The 20,309-nt window shown below is 33.6% G+C and overlaps 1 protein-coding gene across 1 annotated transcript; it reads left to right on the forward strand.

Moving 5' to 3' along the window:
- The first annotated feature begins 1,629 nt into the window (after nucleotides 1–1,629).
- On the forward strand, nucleotides 1,630–20,073 carry zgc:77752 (uncharacterized protein LOC393862 homolog). Its single transcript, XM_056478422.1, has 11 exons — nucleotides 1,630–2,018; nucleotides 5,457–5,537; nucleotides 5,623–5,741; nucleotides 7,391–7,528; nucleotides 9,401–9,966; nucleotides 12,846–13,115; nucleotides 13,208–13,324; nucleotides 16,318–16,419; nucleotides 16,506–16,586; nucleotides 19,692–19,802; nucleotides 19,890–20,073. The coding sequence occupies exons 1-11, from the start codon at nucleotides 1,840–1,842 to the stop codon at nucleotides 20,004–20,006; spliced, it is 1,881 nt and encodes a 626-aa protein (XP_056334397.1). The 5' UTR covers nucleotides 1,630–1,839; the 3' UTR covers nucleotides 20,007–20,073.
- The last annotated feature ends 236 nt before the right edge of the window (nucleotides 20,074–20,309 follow it).

The following is a 20,309-nucleotide window of genomic DNA, read 5'->3' on the forward strand; positions in this document are numbered from 1 at the left end:
ATATATATATATATATACATATATATATATATACATATATATATATATATATATATATATATATATATATATATATATATATATATATATATATATATATATATATATATATATATATATATATATATATATACAGCTGAAGTCAGAATTATTAGCCCCCTTTGAATTTTTTTTTCTTTTTCAAAATTTTCCCAAATGTTTACCCAGCAAGCATTTTTTTTGGTCTAAAAGTCGTCTATTAGACGTCTAAAGTTAATTTATTAAATACAATAAAAAATCGGGCAAATTACATTAATACTTTTTCATGTTTTTTTATTGCATTTAATTTCAGTTGTATGTAAATGCAAACATTTACAGCCTTCTTGACTAAAATCACATGAGAAACATTTTTAGTTGTTTTGTAGGCGTGCAGATCAGACCCTGAAGACGTTGTAGACTATAATTAGGCTTAATATGAATCGTCAATGTCTATCCGCTAATGTGTTTATGACAGTTAATAAGGATTAAAAGCCAATAGCTGGGTCAGCTTCGAGACAGGAATATGTGCCAGCATATAGCCAAGCTACATTTTCTGTTCACAGAAACATTTCATATTTGACTCTTTGTTTGGGAGGAATCACGTGGGTAAGTCAGTTTTTGTTTTGTTTGTTGTTGTCATTCAGAATTATCAAACGAAGAGTCGTAGATAAGTCATCAATATTAAAATGTAGGTCAGCTAACTTAACATGGCGGCGAAGCAGTAGGTATTGATTAGTATTGTGACTACTCTTATTTAAATTCATTTCGTTCATTATCAGTACAGACATGTGAAACGTAACTTAACTAGGCAGTATTTAATGATTATAGAACTTGTAGTCATGATAAAAAATAAATAAAAGGCTAAATGGGCGACGGTATTTATTATCTCCCGCGTCGACAGGCCACAGTGTGATCAAAATATAGACTTTATTAGCAATCTTTTAGTTAGGCTACTTTTACTGCACCCTGTGTACATTGACAGCAGTGTTGGGTGTAATATCTAGTTACAAAGTAATTATTTACTGTATTTAACTGATCCACTGAAATAAAATAGAGATTACTGTTCATTCTAGATCTAATTAAATTACAGTTACTAATCTTAAATATTGTAAATAAATTAAACACATCTTTGTAGCCTGAATCAGTTTAGAGAATAATGTATGCATCTATGTATGGTATATGTCTGTAGGCCCTATATATATGTTTGCTGCACAAATGTTGCAGATTTAATTCTATTTTTCAATTAAAGAAGGTTAGAATTATCAAGGTGATTGCACAAATGTTAATACAATTTATATGTTTTAAGTTAAAACACTAGTTAATGGCAATATATGGTATAAATTCAGAGAAGCAATTGTATTTTTTCATAATTCAGATATTTTACAGAATAATTTATATTTTTCAACTATAGAAGCTTACATTTGTCAGACAATTGCATATGCAAAAAAAAATTGTCAATGACAGGATATGGTGTTTATGAAATACAGTCATGTTTTGATAGCTAATTTTGTTTAATTTCCTATTTTGAATTGTTAGGTAATGAATAATGTTATGATGCATAAGTACTAAACATTTTTAATAATAATAATAATAATTAGTAATGTTTTTTAAGTGACCAAAAACTACCATGCTTATAGGTAGAGTTTGAGAGTTCTGTCATTGATTAGTATGCATGTTTCTGTTTTCCCATCTCTAGGTGTTTCTCAGCTCATTTCCCAATGCTCAGCACATCAACAAAGTGTCCTGTTTCATTTTAAGGCATTAGTGTTTGTAGTAGCAGTCATTTGCTGTTAGTTTCCCTCCTCTCCCCTTGTCTCTTCCATGACTCCGCAGGTTCCAGTGCCCAGACCGTCATATTCCCAGGCCAGGGAGAGTCTGGTGAAGGCCGTGCCTCCGAAGATCATCTGTCTTCTGGCCTGTGGAGGGAGAGACTGCCGCTATGAAGGTCCGGCGTGCTGGAGCGCAAACCAGCAGGCCATCAAAGGCATCTTCTCCAGCTGGTAAAACCTGCTGCATTTCTGCTTCTCTGAACCATTATGGGGCTACATTAATCTGGATATATTCCAAAAATATACCCACTTATATTATATGGGTCACACTTTATTTTGATGGTCTGTTTGTTGAATTTTAAGTTACATTGCATCTACATGCCAACTAATTCTCATTAGTTTATAAGTAGACTGTTGGGTTTGGGTTAGGGTTAGTGTAAGTTGACATGTACTTGCAAAGTTTCTTATAGTCAGTGTAATGTCTGTTGAAGGAGCAGTATCAGCAGATAATAAGCAGAGTACTCAAATGGACCATTAAAATAAAGTGTTACCATATATTGTAGCTGGATATATTATTGCTGCTCTTTTTCTTGTTATATGTCCAAAAGCACTTACAGTTGAAGTCAGAATTATTAGCCCCCTGAATTATTAGCCCCCCTGTTTATTTTTTTCCCCCAATTTCTGTTTAACGGAAAGAAGATTTTTTTCAACACATTTCTAAACATGATAGTTTTACTAACCCATTTCTAATTACTGATTTATTTTAACTTTGCCATGATGACAGTACATAATATTTGACTAGATATTTTTCAAGACACTTCTATACAGCTTAAAGTGACATTTAAAGGCTTAACTAGGTTAATTAGGTTAACTAGGCAGGTTAGGGTAATTAGACAAGTTATTGTATAATGATGGTTTGTTCTGTCGACTATCGAAAAAAAAATAGCCTAAAGCGGCTAATAATTTTGACCTTAAAATGGTTTTTAAAAAATTAAAAGCTGTTTTTAATCTAGCCAAAATAAAACAAATAAGACTTTCTCCAGAAGAAAAAATATTATCAGACATACTGTGACAATTCCTTTGCTCTGTTTAACATAATTTGGGAAATATTTAAAAAAGAAAAAAAATCAACTGTAACTGTAAATGTGAAAATGGTCATAAATGCTTAAAGGGATAGTTCACCCAAAAAATGAAATTTATTGTTGAAGTCAAAATAATATACTCTGAAGAAAGCTGAAAACCTGTAACCATTGACATCCAAAGTAGGAAAAACAATGGAGGTCAATGGTTACAGGTTTCCAGCTTTCTTCAAAATATATTAATTTGTATTCAACAGAAGAAAAAAACTCATAAAGGTTTGAGTACTATATATGATGACAAAATTAAAATTTTGTGGGGTGAACTATCCCTTTAATTAGAGGATATTAAGAGCCCAGATGTACTGGAGTGCATTAGTTCTAGAGCTCTTTTTCTGCAACACAAATATTTTTTTTTTCTATAATGACTGTTAAAAAGCTTTTGCTAAATCCTTATATGACATGAACCAACCAATCATCCACCTACTGAATGAAGAGAATCACAATATTTAACATCTGTAAGGACAAAAAAACACAGTTTCCTGAATAATTGCAAAGAATATCATGATTTAGTGATAAATATTTAATATACTAGTACACATTTATTAGATTTTAAAACTTATTCAGGGGGTGGCATGTTGGCTCAGTGGTTAGCACTGTCGCCTCACTGCAAGAAGGTCACTGGTCCAAGTCCTGACTGGGTCAGTTGCCGTTTCTGTGTGGAGTTTGCATGTTCTCCCCGTGTTGGCGTGGCTTTCCTCTGGGTTGCACCAGTTTCCCCGCAGTCCAAAGACATGCGCTATTGGTGAATTGTCCGTAGTGTATGAGTGTGAATGAGAGTGTGTATGGGTGTTTCCCAGTACTGGGTTGCAGCTGGAAGGGCATCCGCTGCATGAAACATATGCTGGATAAGTTGACGGTTCATTCCGCTGTGGTGACCCCTGATAAATAAAGGCACTAAGCCGAAGGAAAATGAATGAATGAATGAATGAATGAACTTATTCAAAATCTTACAAACAATATATATACACATTTTTTTACTAGTGCTATTTTAGCTTATTACACTTTATTGGCCTTTCTGCTAATAATAACAAGCATGGTAAAAAATTTGTGAATAGTAATAATTACAGAAGTTATTAGCATCTAATAAGTAAATTACAACTATATATTAAAAGGTACTCAAATGAAATCAATAAGTACTAGTATTTAATAGGTACGAGTCTGTAATACTATCCAAAAAAAAATTAGTACAATAAAACCTAATGAATAAGTACTGGTGCATATAAAAATGTTCTAGTCACAAGTAAAATAGATACTAGTCAAAATCTCAATGAAAAATCTAAATAATGACATATATTTAACGTTTATTTTACCATTGACTTTAAATTTGATATAAGTATCAATAGCATAGTTGCGAATATATATATATATATATATATATATATATATATATATATATATATATATATATATATATATATATATATATATATATATATATATATATATATATATATATATATATATATATATATACAGTCAATATACACTCACTAGCTACTTTATTTGGTACACCGTACTAGTACCAGGTCATCCCACTTTTGCATTCAGAACTGCCTTAATCCCTTGTGGCATAGATTCAACAAGGTACTGGTTAAACCTTGTTAAACCACATTCTAAAGGTGCTCTATTGGATTGAGGACTGGTGACTGTGGAGGCCATTTGAGTACAGTGAATCGTCCAACTTTGGTAAGTTTATGCGAATTGTAGCCTCAGTTTTCTGTTCTGTGCTGACAGTAGTGTCACCCAGTGTGGTCTTCTGCTGCTGTAGCCCATCTGCCTCAAAGTTTGACATGTTGTGCATTCAGAGACGCTCTTCTGCAGACCTCGGTTGTAACAAGTGGTTATTTGAGTTACTGTTGCCTTTCTATCAGCTGGATTCAGTCTGGCCATTCTCCTCGACCTCTGGCATCAACAAGGCATTTGCGTCCACAGAACTGCTGCTTACTGGGTATTTTCTCTTCTTTGGACCATTCTCTGTAAACCCTAGAGATGGTTGAGATGCGTGAAAATCCCAGTAGATCAGCAGTTTCTGAAATACTCAGACCAGCCCGTCTGGCACCAACAACAGTGCCACGTTAAAAGTCACTTAAATCACCATTCTTCCGCATTCTGATGCTCAGTCTGAACTGCAGCATATCGTCTTGACCATGTCTACACTCCTAAATGCATTGAGTTGCTGCCATGTGATTGGCTTATTAGAAATTTGTGTTACGAACAGTTGGACAGGTGTACCTAATAAAGTGGCCGGTGAGTGTACATAGTCACTATTAAAATAAATAATAGTAGCCTAAACATAGACACTAGTATGGTAGAGTAAAGTTCAAAAAAGTTTGAAAAAGGGAAAGAGTCTTTAAGAGAGCTGAACAAATATCCAGTCATAGTATGGAGAAAAGGCCAATGCGAAGAGAAAAAAGATGAGTTTGTATATTTAGCCGGATTAATGAATGTGAAACTAGCATGTAAATGTGAAACTGCTGCATTAAAACTCTTACATGTGTATTTATATGTTAATTTATCTCTTTGCAATAAGGGTGACTGGTGACATTCTTGCAATGGCACGACCTTCTACATATCTCATCAAGAGATACAGCATCATAGAGCAGTTCAAACAGTATGTTTCATATAATACAGTCACGAATAAGACGGGGATGTTTATGTTAATAATCGTCAATAACAATGTGTGTTCATACTTACAGGTTGAACATTAAATCCATCATCAACATGCAGCTGCCAGGAGAACATGCTCACTGTGGTCCTCCGCTGGAGCCTGACAGCGGCTTCACATACTCACCGCAGATCTTTATGGACAATCAGAGTGAGCTAAAGACTTGCACTTTCATAATTAAATAGCATATAGTACAGCAGGGAAAATGAATATTGAACACATCACAATTTTTCCCAGAAAACATATTTCTCCCACTCTTCACACACTGATAGCAACACCGCAGGAGAAATGCCAGCACAGGCTTCCAGTATCCGTAGCTTCAGGTGCTGCACATCTTGTATCTTCACACTATAGACAATTGCCATCAGATGACCCCAAAGATAAAAGTCTAAGGGGCTCAAAACGGGAGACCTTGGGGGCCATTCAACTGGCCCACGACGACCAATCCACTTCAGGAAACTGTTTATCTAGGAATGCTCAGACCTGACACCCATAATGTGGTGGTGCACCATCTTGCTGGAAAAACTCAGGGAATGTGCCAGCTTCAGTGCATAAAGAGGGAAACACATCATCATGTAGCAGTTTCAAATATCCAGTGGCCTTGAAGTTTCCACTGATGAAGAATGGCCCCACTATCTTTGTTGTCTTTGGTGTGAAGATACAAGATGTGCAGCACCTGAAACTATGGATACTGAAAGCCTGTGCTGGCATTTCTCCTGCGGTGTTGCTATCAGTGTGTGAAGAGTGGGAGAAGAGGGTTGCGTTGACAACCCAACACAATGGGCAGCACATTGAACACATTTTTATTAGTGGTTAGAAACTTGTAAATAGCTCATGAAAGAATAAAGTTTCAAGAGTTCACACTTAGCTGATGATTCATCAAAAGCTTGTTTGGCATGCTGTCCCGGGAGAGAGCCCCGAGCTCAAGGGATCCTCGAGCCCGGGGCTTCCTCCCGTTTGCAGAGCGAGAGGGGAGCCTGAGCTCGGTGGATCTCAGAACTCCCCGTCTGCAGTAGCTAAGGGAACACGTGAGGAAAAAAAAAGGGGCTAGACAAATGCTTGATTGTTATGCATGATGTATATATTTGGATGGTGGGAGAAAACCGGAGAACCCGGGGAAAACCCACGCGGACACAGGGAGAATATACGAAATTCCTCACAGAAACACCTACCGACCTGGCAGGACCAGGGCTGGCAGTGTTCTTGCTGTGGGGCTAACAGTGCTAACCACTGGGCCTCCGTGCCGCTCGATCTATAGTGAAGGAGGAGAATGGGGAGGAAGGGGGGTTTCTACCAAACGAAGATAAAGTGGACTAAAAACTGTGGTTATTTATAGTAGCTTATGGCTCATTTGATTGGATGATACTGATTAGCTAAATACGTGACCGGCTGTGATAAATCATAAGCACGTGATCCTCTCGAAATTAGTTTATGAATAAACCCCACTACGTTAAAATCAAGCACACCATTGTTTTTCTTGTGAAATTCCCAATAAGTTTGTTGTGTCAAATGACCCTCTTCCTACTGAAAAAACAAAAGTTGGAACCAAGATGGCCGACTTCAAAATGGCCACCATGGTCACCACCCATCTTGAAAAGTTTGCCCCCTCACATATACTAATGTGCCACAAACAGAAAGTTAATATCATCAGCCATTGCCATTTTTTTGAGGTGTATCCATATAAATGGCTCACCCTGTGTAATTTTTTAAAAACTTTTAACATTGTGTTAAAATACACAACCTAAAATGCTGAATCTGACAAAATAACAAAATTAAAACAGATTCTTTTCGTCTGCCAGTCTTCTTCTATAATTTTGGCATGTCTGATTTTGGCGTGTCGTCTCTGGAGGGGATGCTGGATGCTGTGAAGGTTTTGGCTTTCTCTGTGCAGGAAGGGAAAGTGGCCGTTCACTGCCATGCTGGACTGGGCAGAACAGGTAAATTACAGCTTACATTACTACTGTACTTTCAGTCTAAACATCCCAGTGTATGTAAGTAACGTGATGTAGTGACATCTTACATTTAAGATTTAAACGACACCCATTATGCTCCCTTTTGCAAGATCTGATATTGGGTTCGTATTAGGGCTGACAATATATCATTTTGGCATCGATATTGCAATGTGTGAATGCACAATATTCACAATGCAGGATATGTAATGTGGATAATATTTGACCAGGTAGAATTTTGGAGTCATTTCAGTTTAACCAGAATAAAAAACATGTGACTGTGAAAGCATTTTAAGTGAGTACAAAGCATTCAGGCACAATTAATTATTGCATTTTGTAGCTTCAACAAAAATGTGTTTTATTTAATTATGTATACAATGAAGACTGTACAACTTTATTGTACATTAGATTATTTTATTCAATATTAAAGTATAAAATATTTCAAAAAAGAGCTTATCAAGTTATTTGGTAAAATATTGAAATATAAATTGCAGAAATTAAAAAATATTACAATGTAAGTTTTTTCAATATCGTGCAGCCCTACCTTATACAGTATGTCCCTAGGATGTGTCTATAAAGCTATGGTTATTTATTATTAACATTATTTATTATAACATGTTGAAAATTTGATTTTTAGGCCGTGTTTACCACATTTGATAGACCCACAATTCAATTCTGCAATGCTTGATGTCACTCCACTCAAAGTAATTGAGAAGTGCTAATACCAGCATTATGAGGTGTTAGCAGTGTTGGATTAAGAGCACATTGGGCCCTGGGGCTAAAACAAACCCATAGGCTCCATTTATTTTATTATCATGTCAAAGTACATTCTATTTTTATTTGTTTGTTGCTTTTATTATTAATAATTTGCTAATAATTTTCTACCATATTTATATTTATATTTGATATATTTGATTTTGATTGATATTCTAAAATATCAAATAAAATAAAATATCAAATATCAAACATTAATCAAATAATATACTTCAAACACTATGCAACAACAACATTTGCAATTCCTTCTAAATAAGTTCTTTACAATAAATAATTTAAATAGGGTTTTACTCTTAAAAAGCCTTTCAAATTATTTGATCAGAAACCCCTAATTATATATTTCTTGTAATTTCCCAAAATGCATCATGTTTTAGCATTTACTATTACTGTCGTATTTATAAAGGTGCAAAGTAAACATTCATAAAAAATGTGTGGTTTCTAACTGGTTGAGTTAGACTTAACAGACTTTAATGCGCATGGGTTGTACACTCATTATTGCAGTGCATTGTAGGAGGGATTGAGTGCACTTTAAAACATCCACAAAGGTTTTAGACACCACTAGAAATGGCTGCACCCTCAAATTGTGCACTATTTAAGGGTATAGAGGCAGATTTCAGATACAGCTGATACACAGATACACAGTCATGTACTGTACCCATAGCAGGAGAAATATAAATCAAATAATAAATAATTATCGAAGTAAGGTGGATATACAGTTGAAGTCAAAATTATTCACCCTCTTGTAAATTTTGTTTTCTTTTTCAAATATTTCCCAAATGATGTTTAACAGAGCAAGGAATTTTTCACAGTATTTCTGATAATATTTTTTCTTCCGGAGAAAGTCTTGTTTGTTTTAATTCGGCTAGAATAAAAGCAGTTTTTAATTTTTTTCCGAAACATTTTAATGTCAATATTATTAACCCCCTTAAGCAATATTTGTTTTGGATTATCTACAGAACAAACCACTATATATTAATTCAGGAGAAACTTCAACTGTAAAAAATAAAAGTGACTGGACCGCGCACAAATGTATGTCCCAAACATAATGGGTTTTGCATAACAGGTGCCCTTTTAATATCTTCCCAGGTGTTCTCATCGCATGTTACCTGGTCTACACCTGTCGGATCAGCGCCAGTGAAGCCGTCCATTATGTCCGCATCAAACGGCCTCGCTCGATCCAGACCCGCTCGCAGATCAATCTGGTGTTTGATTTCGCACGGCTGCTGGGCTCTCAGCTGGCCCAGTTCTCCAGTCTGAACACACGTCACTGCGCCACCTTCAGTCTCCGGCAGTATCTCCTCCGTCAGGCTCTTCTGCTGCATGGGGATGAGGCCCGAACCCTCAAACACACACCTAAAATCCTGCACGTCCTCTGCAGTATGTTGATCAGCCTCACGCAGGGGTCTGCCGGCCCTCCAGAGGTCCAAAGGGAGCTGGAGAAGAGGGCCAATGTTTTGACAGTGAAGAGAGCAGTGAAGGAAACACTGCTGAAGAGGAATCTGCCTGTTTTGAAGGAGCGCAGAGGATCGTGTAGGACATTCTCCTGTGAGTCCTGGGATGAGCCCTTCGGGTTCCTGGAGAGGAAGAGAGATGTGCTTTTAAACAAGAGAAGCTACAGCGAATCCGATCTCAGCAAAATTACCATCATCGAGGTGAGAGCTGATCTAGTTTCAGTAAGACTTTTGCATTTAGGAATTATTTTAAACTAACACATGGATCGAAGATGAGACGTTCCATTAAAGTAAGTTTACAGAAGGGGTTTTATGTACATTGAGTGTATTAAATGCAGGTAAAGTGTCTACTCTAATGCCTGAAGTTACAGAATTTTTAGCCCCATTGTATATTTATTGTATATGTGTTTTCAACACATTTCTAAACATAATAGTTTTAATAACTCATTTCTAATAACTAAATTCTTTTATCTTTGCCATGATGACAGTAAATAATATTTGACTATATATTTTTCAAAATACTAGTATTCAGCTTAAAATGACATTTTAAAGGCTTAACTGGGTTAATTAGGCAAGTTAGTGTAATTAGGCAAACCATTGTATAACAGAGGTTTGTTCTGTAGACCAGCGTTTCCCAACCCTGTTCCTGGAGGCACACCAACAGTACATATTTTGGAGGTCTCCGTTATCTGACCCATTAACTTCAGGTTTTGGAGTCTCTTCTGATGTTATGATCAGATGATTCAGGTGTGTTTGATTAGGGAGAGGTTGAAAATGTGGACTGTTGGTGTGCCTTCAGGAACAGGGTTGGGAAACACTGCTGTAGACTATCGAAAAATAATATTGCTTAAGGGGGCTAATAATATTGACCTTAAAATGTTTTTAAAAGATTTTTTTATCAGATTTTCATGACAGTTAACAATCAAAAGTAAAAGAGAAAATAACAGTACAAATAATACATATATAAAAAATATATAACAGTACAAAATTGATTAAAAGAATAAAAAATAAACCACACTATAACCCTCATATTGTGCAACACACAGCATATGTGCATAAACAATATATAATGTGCATTCATTTTAAGCATATAAACAAGTGTGTTTCTGAAAACCATCATTAGCCAACTAAAGGCGCAAGTTCTGTTGTTACAAACATAGTTCGTTGATTTGTCGTTTCCCAAATCCATCTTTCCAACTACATTCGCAAATTGCGTTGCAAACTTGTATGCTAGCAACTACGCCTCTGGAGCTATATTTAGAAACGTAGTTCCTGGCTGTGTTCTATTCCCAGTTATCCCCCCTATGCCCTATTCATGTAGAACATTCTAACACTTCAGTTATAGCGATCTTTATGTTTACAATGGTGTTGCCTTCATAGTCCACTTTGAAAGCATTGATGTCATTTTGAACACAGCCGTGGCTCATGATGAAAGCTATATGTGACCTATTATTCAAAAGGGGAATTTACGTTACATCTCCAAAGCTTGTGAAAACAAAAAACGTTAGACCCCCACCCTACAAAAATATGATAGGAAATGGTAAAAAAATTTTTTTATAGGTATAATTTATATTTCTAGATATTTATTGGGGGCCCCGAAATTTCCTGGGGCCCCAAGCGGCTGCTTACTTCGCTTATTGGTTAAATCCGCCCCTGGCTATAGGTGAATTAAATAAACTAAATTGGACGTAGTGTGTGTGTGTGTAATAGATATTAAAACTGTTGGTGTGGGTTTCCTCCGGGTGCTCTGGTTTCCCCCACAAGTCCAAACACATGCACTATAGGTGAATTGAATAAAATAAATTGTCAGTAGTGTATGTGTGTGAATGTGAGTATGTATGGGTTCATCCGCTGTGTAAAACATATGCTGGATAAGTTGGTGGTTCATTCCGCTGTGGTGACCCCTTAGGGACTAAGCTGAAGGAAAATGAATGAATGAATGAATGAATAAACGAACCTATTGTTACACTGAATGGCATTTTAATAGGTGTAAATCATGGTGAAAATATATTAATGTTTTAACAACAAAAAAGGCAGGAAATATTGTCAAAAAATAAAGCTCACTTCTAATGCTGAATTCATTTTTTTTAAGTAAAAACAATAAAATTGTAAAATGTTATTACAGTTTAAAATAATATTTTATATTTTTTACATTTCAAAATAACAATTTCAGGGAAAACATTTTTTACAAATGTTCTGTAACTTTATAAATGGCCCTTAATGGCATTTTTGATAAATTTTTATAGAAAATTCAATTCAATTCATCATTATTTTTATAGCGCTTTTACAGTGTAAATTGTGTGAAAGCAGCTTAACTTAGAAGTTCTAGTAAATTGAAATTAAACCGTGTCAGTTCAGTTCTGAGTTAAAGTTCAATGTAGTTCAGTTCAGTGTGTTTTAATTTTCACTGCTGAAATTCCAAACCCTGAAGAGCAAATATAAAAGAACTATATTGCAATATTAAAAATAATAATAATACTAAAACAGTAATCTTAAATTGTCATAATACTTACAGTTGAAGTCAGAATTATTAGCCCCCCTGTTAATTTATTTCCCCAATTTCTGTTTAACAGAGAGATTTTTTTCAACATTTCTAAACATATTAGTTTTAATAACTCATTTCTAATAACTGATTTATTTTATCTTTGCCATGATGACAGTAAATAATATTTGACTAGATATTTTTCAAGACACTTGTATACAGCTTAAAGTGACATTTAAAGGCTTAACTGGGTTAATTAGGTTAACTAGGCAAGTTAGGATAATCAGGCAAGTTATTGTTTAAGGATGGTTTGTTCTGGAGACAGTCGAAAAAAAAAATTGGTTAAAGGGGCTAATAATATTGACCTTAAAATGGTTCATAAAAAATAAAAAACTGCTTTTCTTCTAGCCGAAATAAAACAAATAAGACTTTCTCCTGAAGAAAAAATATGATCAGAAATACTGTGAAAATTTCCTTCCTCTGTTAAACATCATTTGGGAAATATTAAAAAAACGAAAAAAAGGGGGGGCTAATAATTCTGACTTCATCTGTAAATAAATACTACTAAAATTAACATTTGAAATCTTGTTTCTTCAAGGATTTCATGTTCTCACACTGCTATTCTCAATCTGCCGGACACCATAAAATAAGCAATGGAGAAATCAGTCGAGAAAAAGATCTGAGAATCCCTACAGAATCCCAAAAGTATCCTCAAATCCCGACAACAGACCAGTGCAACGGAACAACACAGACACAAAGCCCTATTCCTCCATCAGCTCCTCCTGCACACACAGAGAATGTCAACAAGAAGACAAAATGTACAACCAAGAAACCTCAAGCTTTCCAGAAGTTCGGCTCAAACATTGAGGTCAGTGTGAGGTGACCAAATCAAACGCCCCTGTATATTATACTTGCATTAAATTGAATTTGTGTCAATGTTGTGGATATTTCTTTTTAAAGCTGCGGAGAGATGATTTTCCATCAGATCAGTCGTCGTTATCAAGAGCGGTTGCGAAAGCACTGGCTCAGCAGCGTCCTCCGCTGGCCACTGTCTTGAAAAGAGCAGCAGTTTTGCAGGTAAACATGCAAGACTTGATCTACTTTGACAGGCAAAATACTGTATGTTCCTGGATCCACACCCTTGTTAGTTTCAGAAGTTAGGTTCCTGTACATGTCCTGGCAAAGCTATGCTTACTTATTTAAAGCCACAGGAAGCCATTGGTCACAGGAATGCATCTGAGCTCCATTAATGGCAATTTTATATACCATTTTATATAATATATTTAATATTCAATTCAACTCATTTTTATTTCTATAGCGCTTTTTACAGTGTACATTGTGTCAAAGCAGATTAGCATAGATGAAAAAGAGACTAAACCCTATTAAAAATAAAATAAGATAAATAATTTAATTTAATTTAATTTAATTTAATTTAATTTAATTTAATTTAAATAAAGAAGTAAATAAATTCATCCAAACCTACTTTGGCTAAGTTGTGCATAAAACAATGAAACTTAAATTCAGCTTTAACCTTTTTTAGTCATGAATTACAGTTTTCTGTCTTGTTTTCTGTTTAGATTTTTTTTGTTAAAATAATGAACATCATACATTTTACCTTGATTTACACAAACTTAATTGCTATTCTGTGTAAAAATAGATGAAATGAAATTGCATTTAATTTTTGGGTTATTTATTACTGTTTTTATAAGCACACACACACACACACACACACACACGCACACACACACACACACACATACACACACACACACACATTTGTTTTTGTGAAAAATGGGTACATTACATAGGTTATCATTTATTTTATACTGTCCAAACTGTATATTGTATTGCCCTCACCCCACCCTACCCCTAAACCCAACCATCACAGGAGACTGTATGCAGCTTTACTCTCTGATTAAACTCATCTTGTGGGATTCCTAAGCTCTTTGAGAAATGAGGACGTCACCAATGTCCTCATATTTCACCTCCTTTTTGTAATACCTGTGTCATACCTATGTTATTATACAGATATGTCACAAAAACACGTACACACACACACACACACACACACACACACACACACACACACACACACATGTGTGTATATATATGTATATATGTGTGTATATATATATATATATATATATATATATATATATATATATATATATATATATATATATATATATATATATATATATATATATATATGGCCAGACAGAATCTGCAGACATTTTTTGCTATTTCTGCGCAGAATTTTGATAAAAATCTGCAGATTTAAGCAGAATTATTTTGGGAGTATCATAACTAAAACCTTAATATATGAAATAAAAAAGAATACCTTTTTAACTTGTATTTAAAGTTTACAATGCAAATCTGGTTAGATCCACTTTATTTGGTAAACAAAGCAAATCTCTCATATAATATCTCTACTAAAAGACAGAAAATATTACTTTACAAACTTTATTGTACATAAATATTTTCATACTAGTCGGTAATATTTCTGAAATTAATTTAAAAACTGAAAAATATGAATTTACACACATTTATTCAAGTAAATAAATAGAATCAATGATGGGCTAAAAATCTGCTGCAATCTGCGTGTGCAGATTCCGTGTGGGCCTAGTTATAAGCATATATTTAAAATGTGCTTAATAATTGTTCCTCCAAACTTTGTTTATTATTTAATTTTTTCATGACTAAATTAAGTATTGCATTATTTACAATTGTTTTGTATTTAAGAGTAGTTGGGGGTTTGAAGATCATTCAGAATGTGTAAGTAAACGATTAATAAACTATTCAAATCAACATTTATATCTTGTATAACTCAGGCATATATTAATAGTTCATTTGTATGTTAATAAATGCTTTATTAACTCAACTTCATGCAGTTTGTGACCTAGTCTAAAGTGAGGACTATTTCTGCTTAATAAATCCCTAATGAATGATAATTAAAGGCTCAGTATCAAATGAATAAATGTTTGCAATCTTATCTAAAAAATAAATTGACAGTAAACTTTAAACATCGCCAAATAAGAGTCAAAATACAACATAAAATTATATAAAAAACAACAATATAATAATTTAACAATATAATATAATAAAAAAATAATAATTAACAAGGTATGAAAACACAATTATTAAGCACATTATATATGTGCTTATAAGTCAAGAATAGAGCATTTGTAGCTGTATTTATAAACTGCTTACTAACATCTATTAATGTAGAGTTAATGCTGTACAGAGAATGAATTAACTACATGCTAATGCTTAATAAATGATTCACAGTGTATAGTTATAATAAAGTGGTACTGAGACTTCTTTCAAATACATTAAAAGTGTGCATTTTAGTAGCTTGTTGAAATATTTCTACTGAACAAGGGAAAAAAACGATTAATAAAATCATTATTTTTATTTATTTATTATTATTATTCCTGTTAAATCACGTATTGATTTTAAGACTCTGATTTTAACATACAAAGCAGTGCATGGGCTAGCACCTGATTACATGTGTCCTGGTAACTCTGGCCACTCCCACCCGCAGTCTTCGTTCTTCATCTGCAATCTTGCTGTATCAGCAATGCTGTAAACTGAAGACTATGGGTGTTCGTGCTTTTTCGTACAGTGCGCCTAAGTTATGGAATGGCCTATCCACCAGCATCAGGAATGCTGTTTCTCTGGAATGTTTTAAGAAACTCCTTAAGACTTACCTTTTTACCGTTGCTTTTAACTTAGATTGATTATTTTTGTTAATTTTATCATCCAATTGTATTAATAGTTCATATTTTATTGTGGTCTTTTTATTTTTTGACTGTTTTTATTGTTTTGCTTTGTTTGCGTTGTATCTCTGTTAGCGCTTTGGGACTGAGAAAAGCGCATTATAAATAAAATGTATTATTATTATCATTATTATTATTATTATTATTATTTTACAGCTTTCCCTTGTTCCATTAAAGATTTGTACATTGTAACACATGCTGTGGATAAAGCTGTAAATTATAGCATATTATATTGTTATAGATGGATACTGTGGTGATGGTAGATATCTGACCTTGTTTATTCCTCCGCAGGATGAGCTAAACTTGAGTGAATGTGGCTGGGCTACACTGGTCATGGAAACAGATCCAGATGTCCTGAGCACACTGCTATGGATTTGGCTGGACAAACTCAAGGTCAGAGATCCACTGTATTGTTGTTCTGCCACTAAATCAAGTCAGAAAACTATAAGCAAAACTTATTTTCGTTGTGTGCATAACAGGACCCCGTTCTCGGTAAAGATGACATCGAGAGGCTGACCTCAACCTGGCCTGTACAAAACCCTCTTATTACACTACACAAGGTGAACATTCAAACACAGTTCAGACGCAAATAAAATAAATATATATTAAATAGGGGGCAACACAGTGGCTCAGTGGCTAGCACTGTCGCCCCACAGCAAGAAGGTCACTGGTTCGAGTCTCGGCTAGGTCAGTTGCCGTTTTTGTGTGGAGTTTGCATGTTTTCCCCGTGTTGACGTGTGTTTCCTCCGGGTGCTCTGGTTTCCCCCACAGTCCAAAGACATGCGCTATAGGTGAATTGAATAAACTAAATTTGCCATAGCGTATGTGTGTGAATGTGTGTATGGATGTTTATGCTGGATAAGTTGGCGGTTCATTCTGCTGTGGCGACCCCTGATGAATAATGGGACTAAGCCGAAGAAAAATTAATGAATATATTAAATAATATATATTAGTTAGATTACTGCTCCGGTATGTTAGTTATGTATAGGATAGCTCTAACATCCAGTGTTGATTTAATGTCTAGACACGATATTTCATTCCACTTTATGTCCACACATATAGCAGAACGACAATAAAGCTCTACTTGAACTTGATATATAAATCATTCAAATATTATTACATAAAGATATAAACATTTTCAGACCCACTATGTTGAACTGCATTATGATCAATTTGTGAGGTGATTTTATATGCATCGAAGTGTCTTAAATATATATATATTTAAATTATTGTTTAATGTTATTTCACTCTTTTAATATCGTTTTGGCCAAGTACACACTGTAGCTAAATACAGTTGTCAGTTTTTAGTACTTAATCCTTTTCTGTACACACTAACAGATCAGGGGTGCGTTTCCCAAACAACGACGTAACTCACGGCTGAACTATCATAGTACGATGCATCGTTTGGGAAAAGATCGATGTAGTGAGGAGTGTTTGCCAATACCCCTTGTTTCTCTGTCGCAGATCTATCACTTGAACCACGTTAGTTATAACATAAAACGCCCATAATGATGCTCTAAACGGGGTGGAGTAACTACTTCTTTAGGGAAGAAACCCATCATTTCTTTGTGCAAGTTATATTGTTTTACACAAACACACATTTAAAATAAAATCCAATATTAGTTTTGGTAAAAACATGCACTCGTTTTCCATACTAATTGAAATATATGTAAACGGCACATATAGGGCCTGTGTTTGCTTTACTAATATTATTGAGAATATTACATATTCTTTTCTAAAACATAAAATCACTTACAAAAGCTAACACATATTCTAATATCATATATAAATCATATAAATAAATAATGAGGCTATTTATTGTAAAATTTAATTTAATATTATTTATTAGGTAAATTTAAAAAAATCCTACTTTAATAATAATATTAATGATGATGATGATTATTTATTATTATTATAATTATTATTGTTATTATTATTGTTAATATTATTGTTATTAAGTGGGATATTGTTTATTTATTTTTTATTTTTTAGAAAAGTCTACTTTTTCAATTTGACACTTGTAAACCACAGCGGAAAGATCTAACCAGCAGGCCCATGTCATATACAGTACAGATACTTAATAAATAACCTACTATAAATTAAAAGAATTAACGTATGCTATGTTTTTTGTATTCACAAGCTTTGGAGATGTAACATAAATTCCGCTTTTAAATAATAGGTCACATATAGCTTTCATCATGAGGCTGTGTTAAAAAAAAAGACATCAATGTTTTCAAAGTGCACTGCGAAGGGAGCACAATTGTAAACATGAAGATCGCTAAAACTGAACTGTAAAAATAGTTTTAGAACGATGGATTTGGGAAATGGCAAATCAACGAACTATGTTTGTAACGACGAACTTGCGACCTTAGTTGGCTAACGATAGTTTTGGGAAACGCACCCAAGATCGAGTGCCAAATGCATTTGAATTAAATAGTTTAAAAAAAACACACATTTTCAGAAATCATCCACAGAGTGCCCACATGATGATATATAGTAAATACTAGTGTTTTTGAAAGATCCTACAGTAATGGAAATGTATATTATACTGTATATTTTGATATTTATGACTCTTCGTTATGCTACAGAATACTGTAGTATTAACTATAGTGAACTAAAAACGGCAATAAATACAGTTATTCTTTATTTTTTACTAACTGTGGTGTATTGTAGTATAATAATAACTGTAGAAAACAGTATTGGGTCATTTGTTTATATTACTATAGTTGTTGCATTACCACAGCAACTATAAAATCCCCATTACAGATTTATTCAGTTGTGTTACTATAGTATAGTTCAAAAACACTGTATTATTATTTACTATAAATTACTGAAGTATTTTTTTATGTGGGTGTACATAACAAATGGAATAATTAGTTAGATGTCAAAAAAAAAGAGTGAAATAATGTTACTTCATCATTCAGTGTAACAGGTAGATTTATTTAAAAGTGAAACATTATTAGCTTTCCTTATTAATATATATATATATATATATATATATAAAGAATAAGTTTTATCATATTAAATGTTATTACTTTTACAAATAATAATAATTAAAAATGTATCGCTGACAAATGAGCAAAACCTAGTGGTTTTTAGGATAGTTACAGATCATAAATATTTAAAATAACATTTATTTACTATTTTTGGGCTGCACTGTGATCTGTAAAGGGATAGTTCATCTAAAAATGTTACTTCTGCCATCATTTGCACACTTATTCAAAGCCTATTTAAGTTTTTTTTTCCTACTATGAAAGTCAATGAGCATTCAGCACTTTACAAATATCTACTTTTGTGTTCAACAGAAGAAAACCATAAAGGTTTAAAACAAAAGAAGAGAGAGTAAATGATGAGGTCTTTTAATCTTTTTTGGTGAAATATCCCTTTAAAAAGAATATTTTAACATGATTCTTGTACTGACAGAAATGTTTCTGGTATATAAGCCTGCTATTATTACTTTGTGTTACATTTTAATGGGTGTCTTCAATTAATCATGGTAAAAAAAATAGACATTATAATGCACAATAAAAATGCAAAATTTAAACTAGGAGGCTTATTAAACATGTATTTTTAAATGCTTAACTCAAATAGAAGTATAGTGAAACGCTCATCATACACACCTGACAATTGTAAAATATAGCTGGAAAATATCTGTGTTGTTTTAGTTTCAGCGTCAAACTGTCTTCTGTCTGCTGGACTGTGTGGGTCATGTTGTGGTTCGGTGTCCTCAGTTTGAACACGCTATACTACAGAGACTCATTCGAGCATTAACAAGAGTAAGTATCAAACAAATCAACGGATAGTAAACAAGCAGAGTTTATCCGATACTACAGAATATTCTACATTTTTTCCCTGTGTTACAGCGCCCTCCTGAGGAAATAGAGAGGAACAACATCTTATTGCGGGTCCTCAGAGGGTCAATGAGAGAGCTTTACCTACAAAACCATCACTCAAACACTACAACAGCTGCAAAGTGCTAGAGACAGGGGTTAAACTATGAGGAAACTAATAAAAATATCCATTATAAGAACTGTTGTATGATTGATATTGCATTTGATTTGATATTGATTTGCTTTTCAGTCACAATATACAAAATGCTATCTGCAGAATGAACTAATTAGCCATTTTGAGTGTTTTATATAAATGATCTCTTGCAATTTTGTTCCAAATATATATATATATATATATATATATATATATATATATATATATATATATATATATATATATATATATATATATATATATATATATATATATATATATATTTATTTATTTATTTA

This window comes from Danio aesculapii, chromosome 18 (genome assembly GCF_903798145.1).
Source record: "Danio aesculapii chromosome 18, fDanAes4.1, whole genome shotgun sequence".
NCBI lineage: Eukaryota > Metazoa > Chordata > Actinopteri > Cypriniformes > Danionidae > Danio > Danio aesculapii.

Excerpts from the sequence above, each read along its gene's own strand:
- zgc:77752 (XM_056478422.1), top strand. The coding sequence starts at position 1,840 with ATGACTCCGCAGGTTCCAGTGCCCAGACCGTCATATTCCCAGGCCAGG. Across the intron at positions 7,529-9,400 it reads TGCTGGACTGGGCAGAACAG|GTGTTCTCATCGCATGTTAC; the intron begins GTAAATTACAGC and ends ATATCTTCCCAG. Across the intron at positions 19,803-19,889 it reads TCATTCGAGCATTAACAAGA|CGCCCTCCTGAGGAAATAGA; the intron begins GTAAGTATCAAA and ends CCTGTGTTACAG.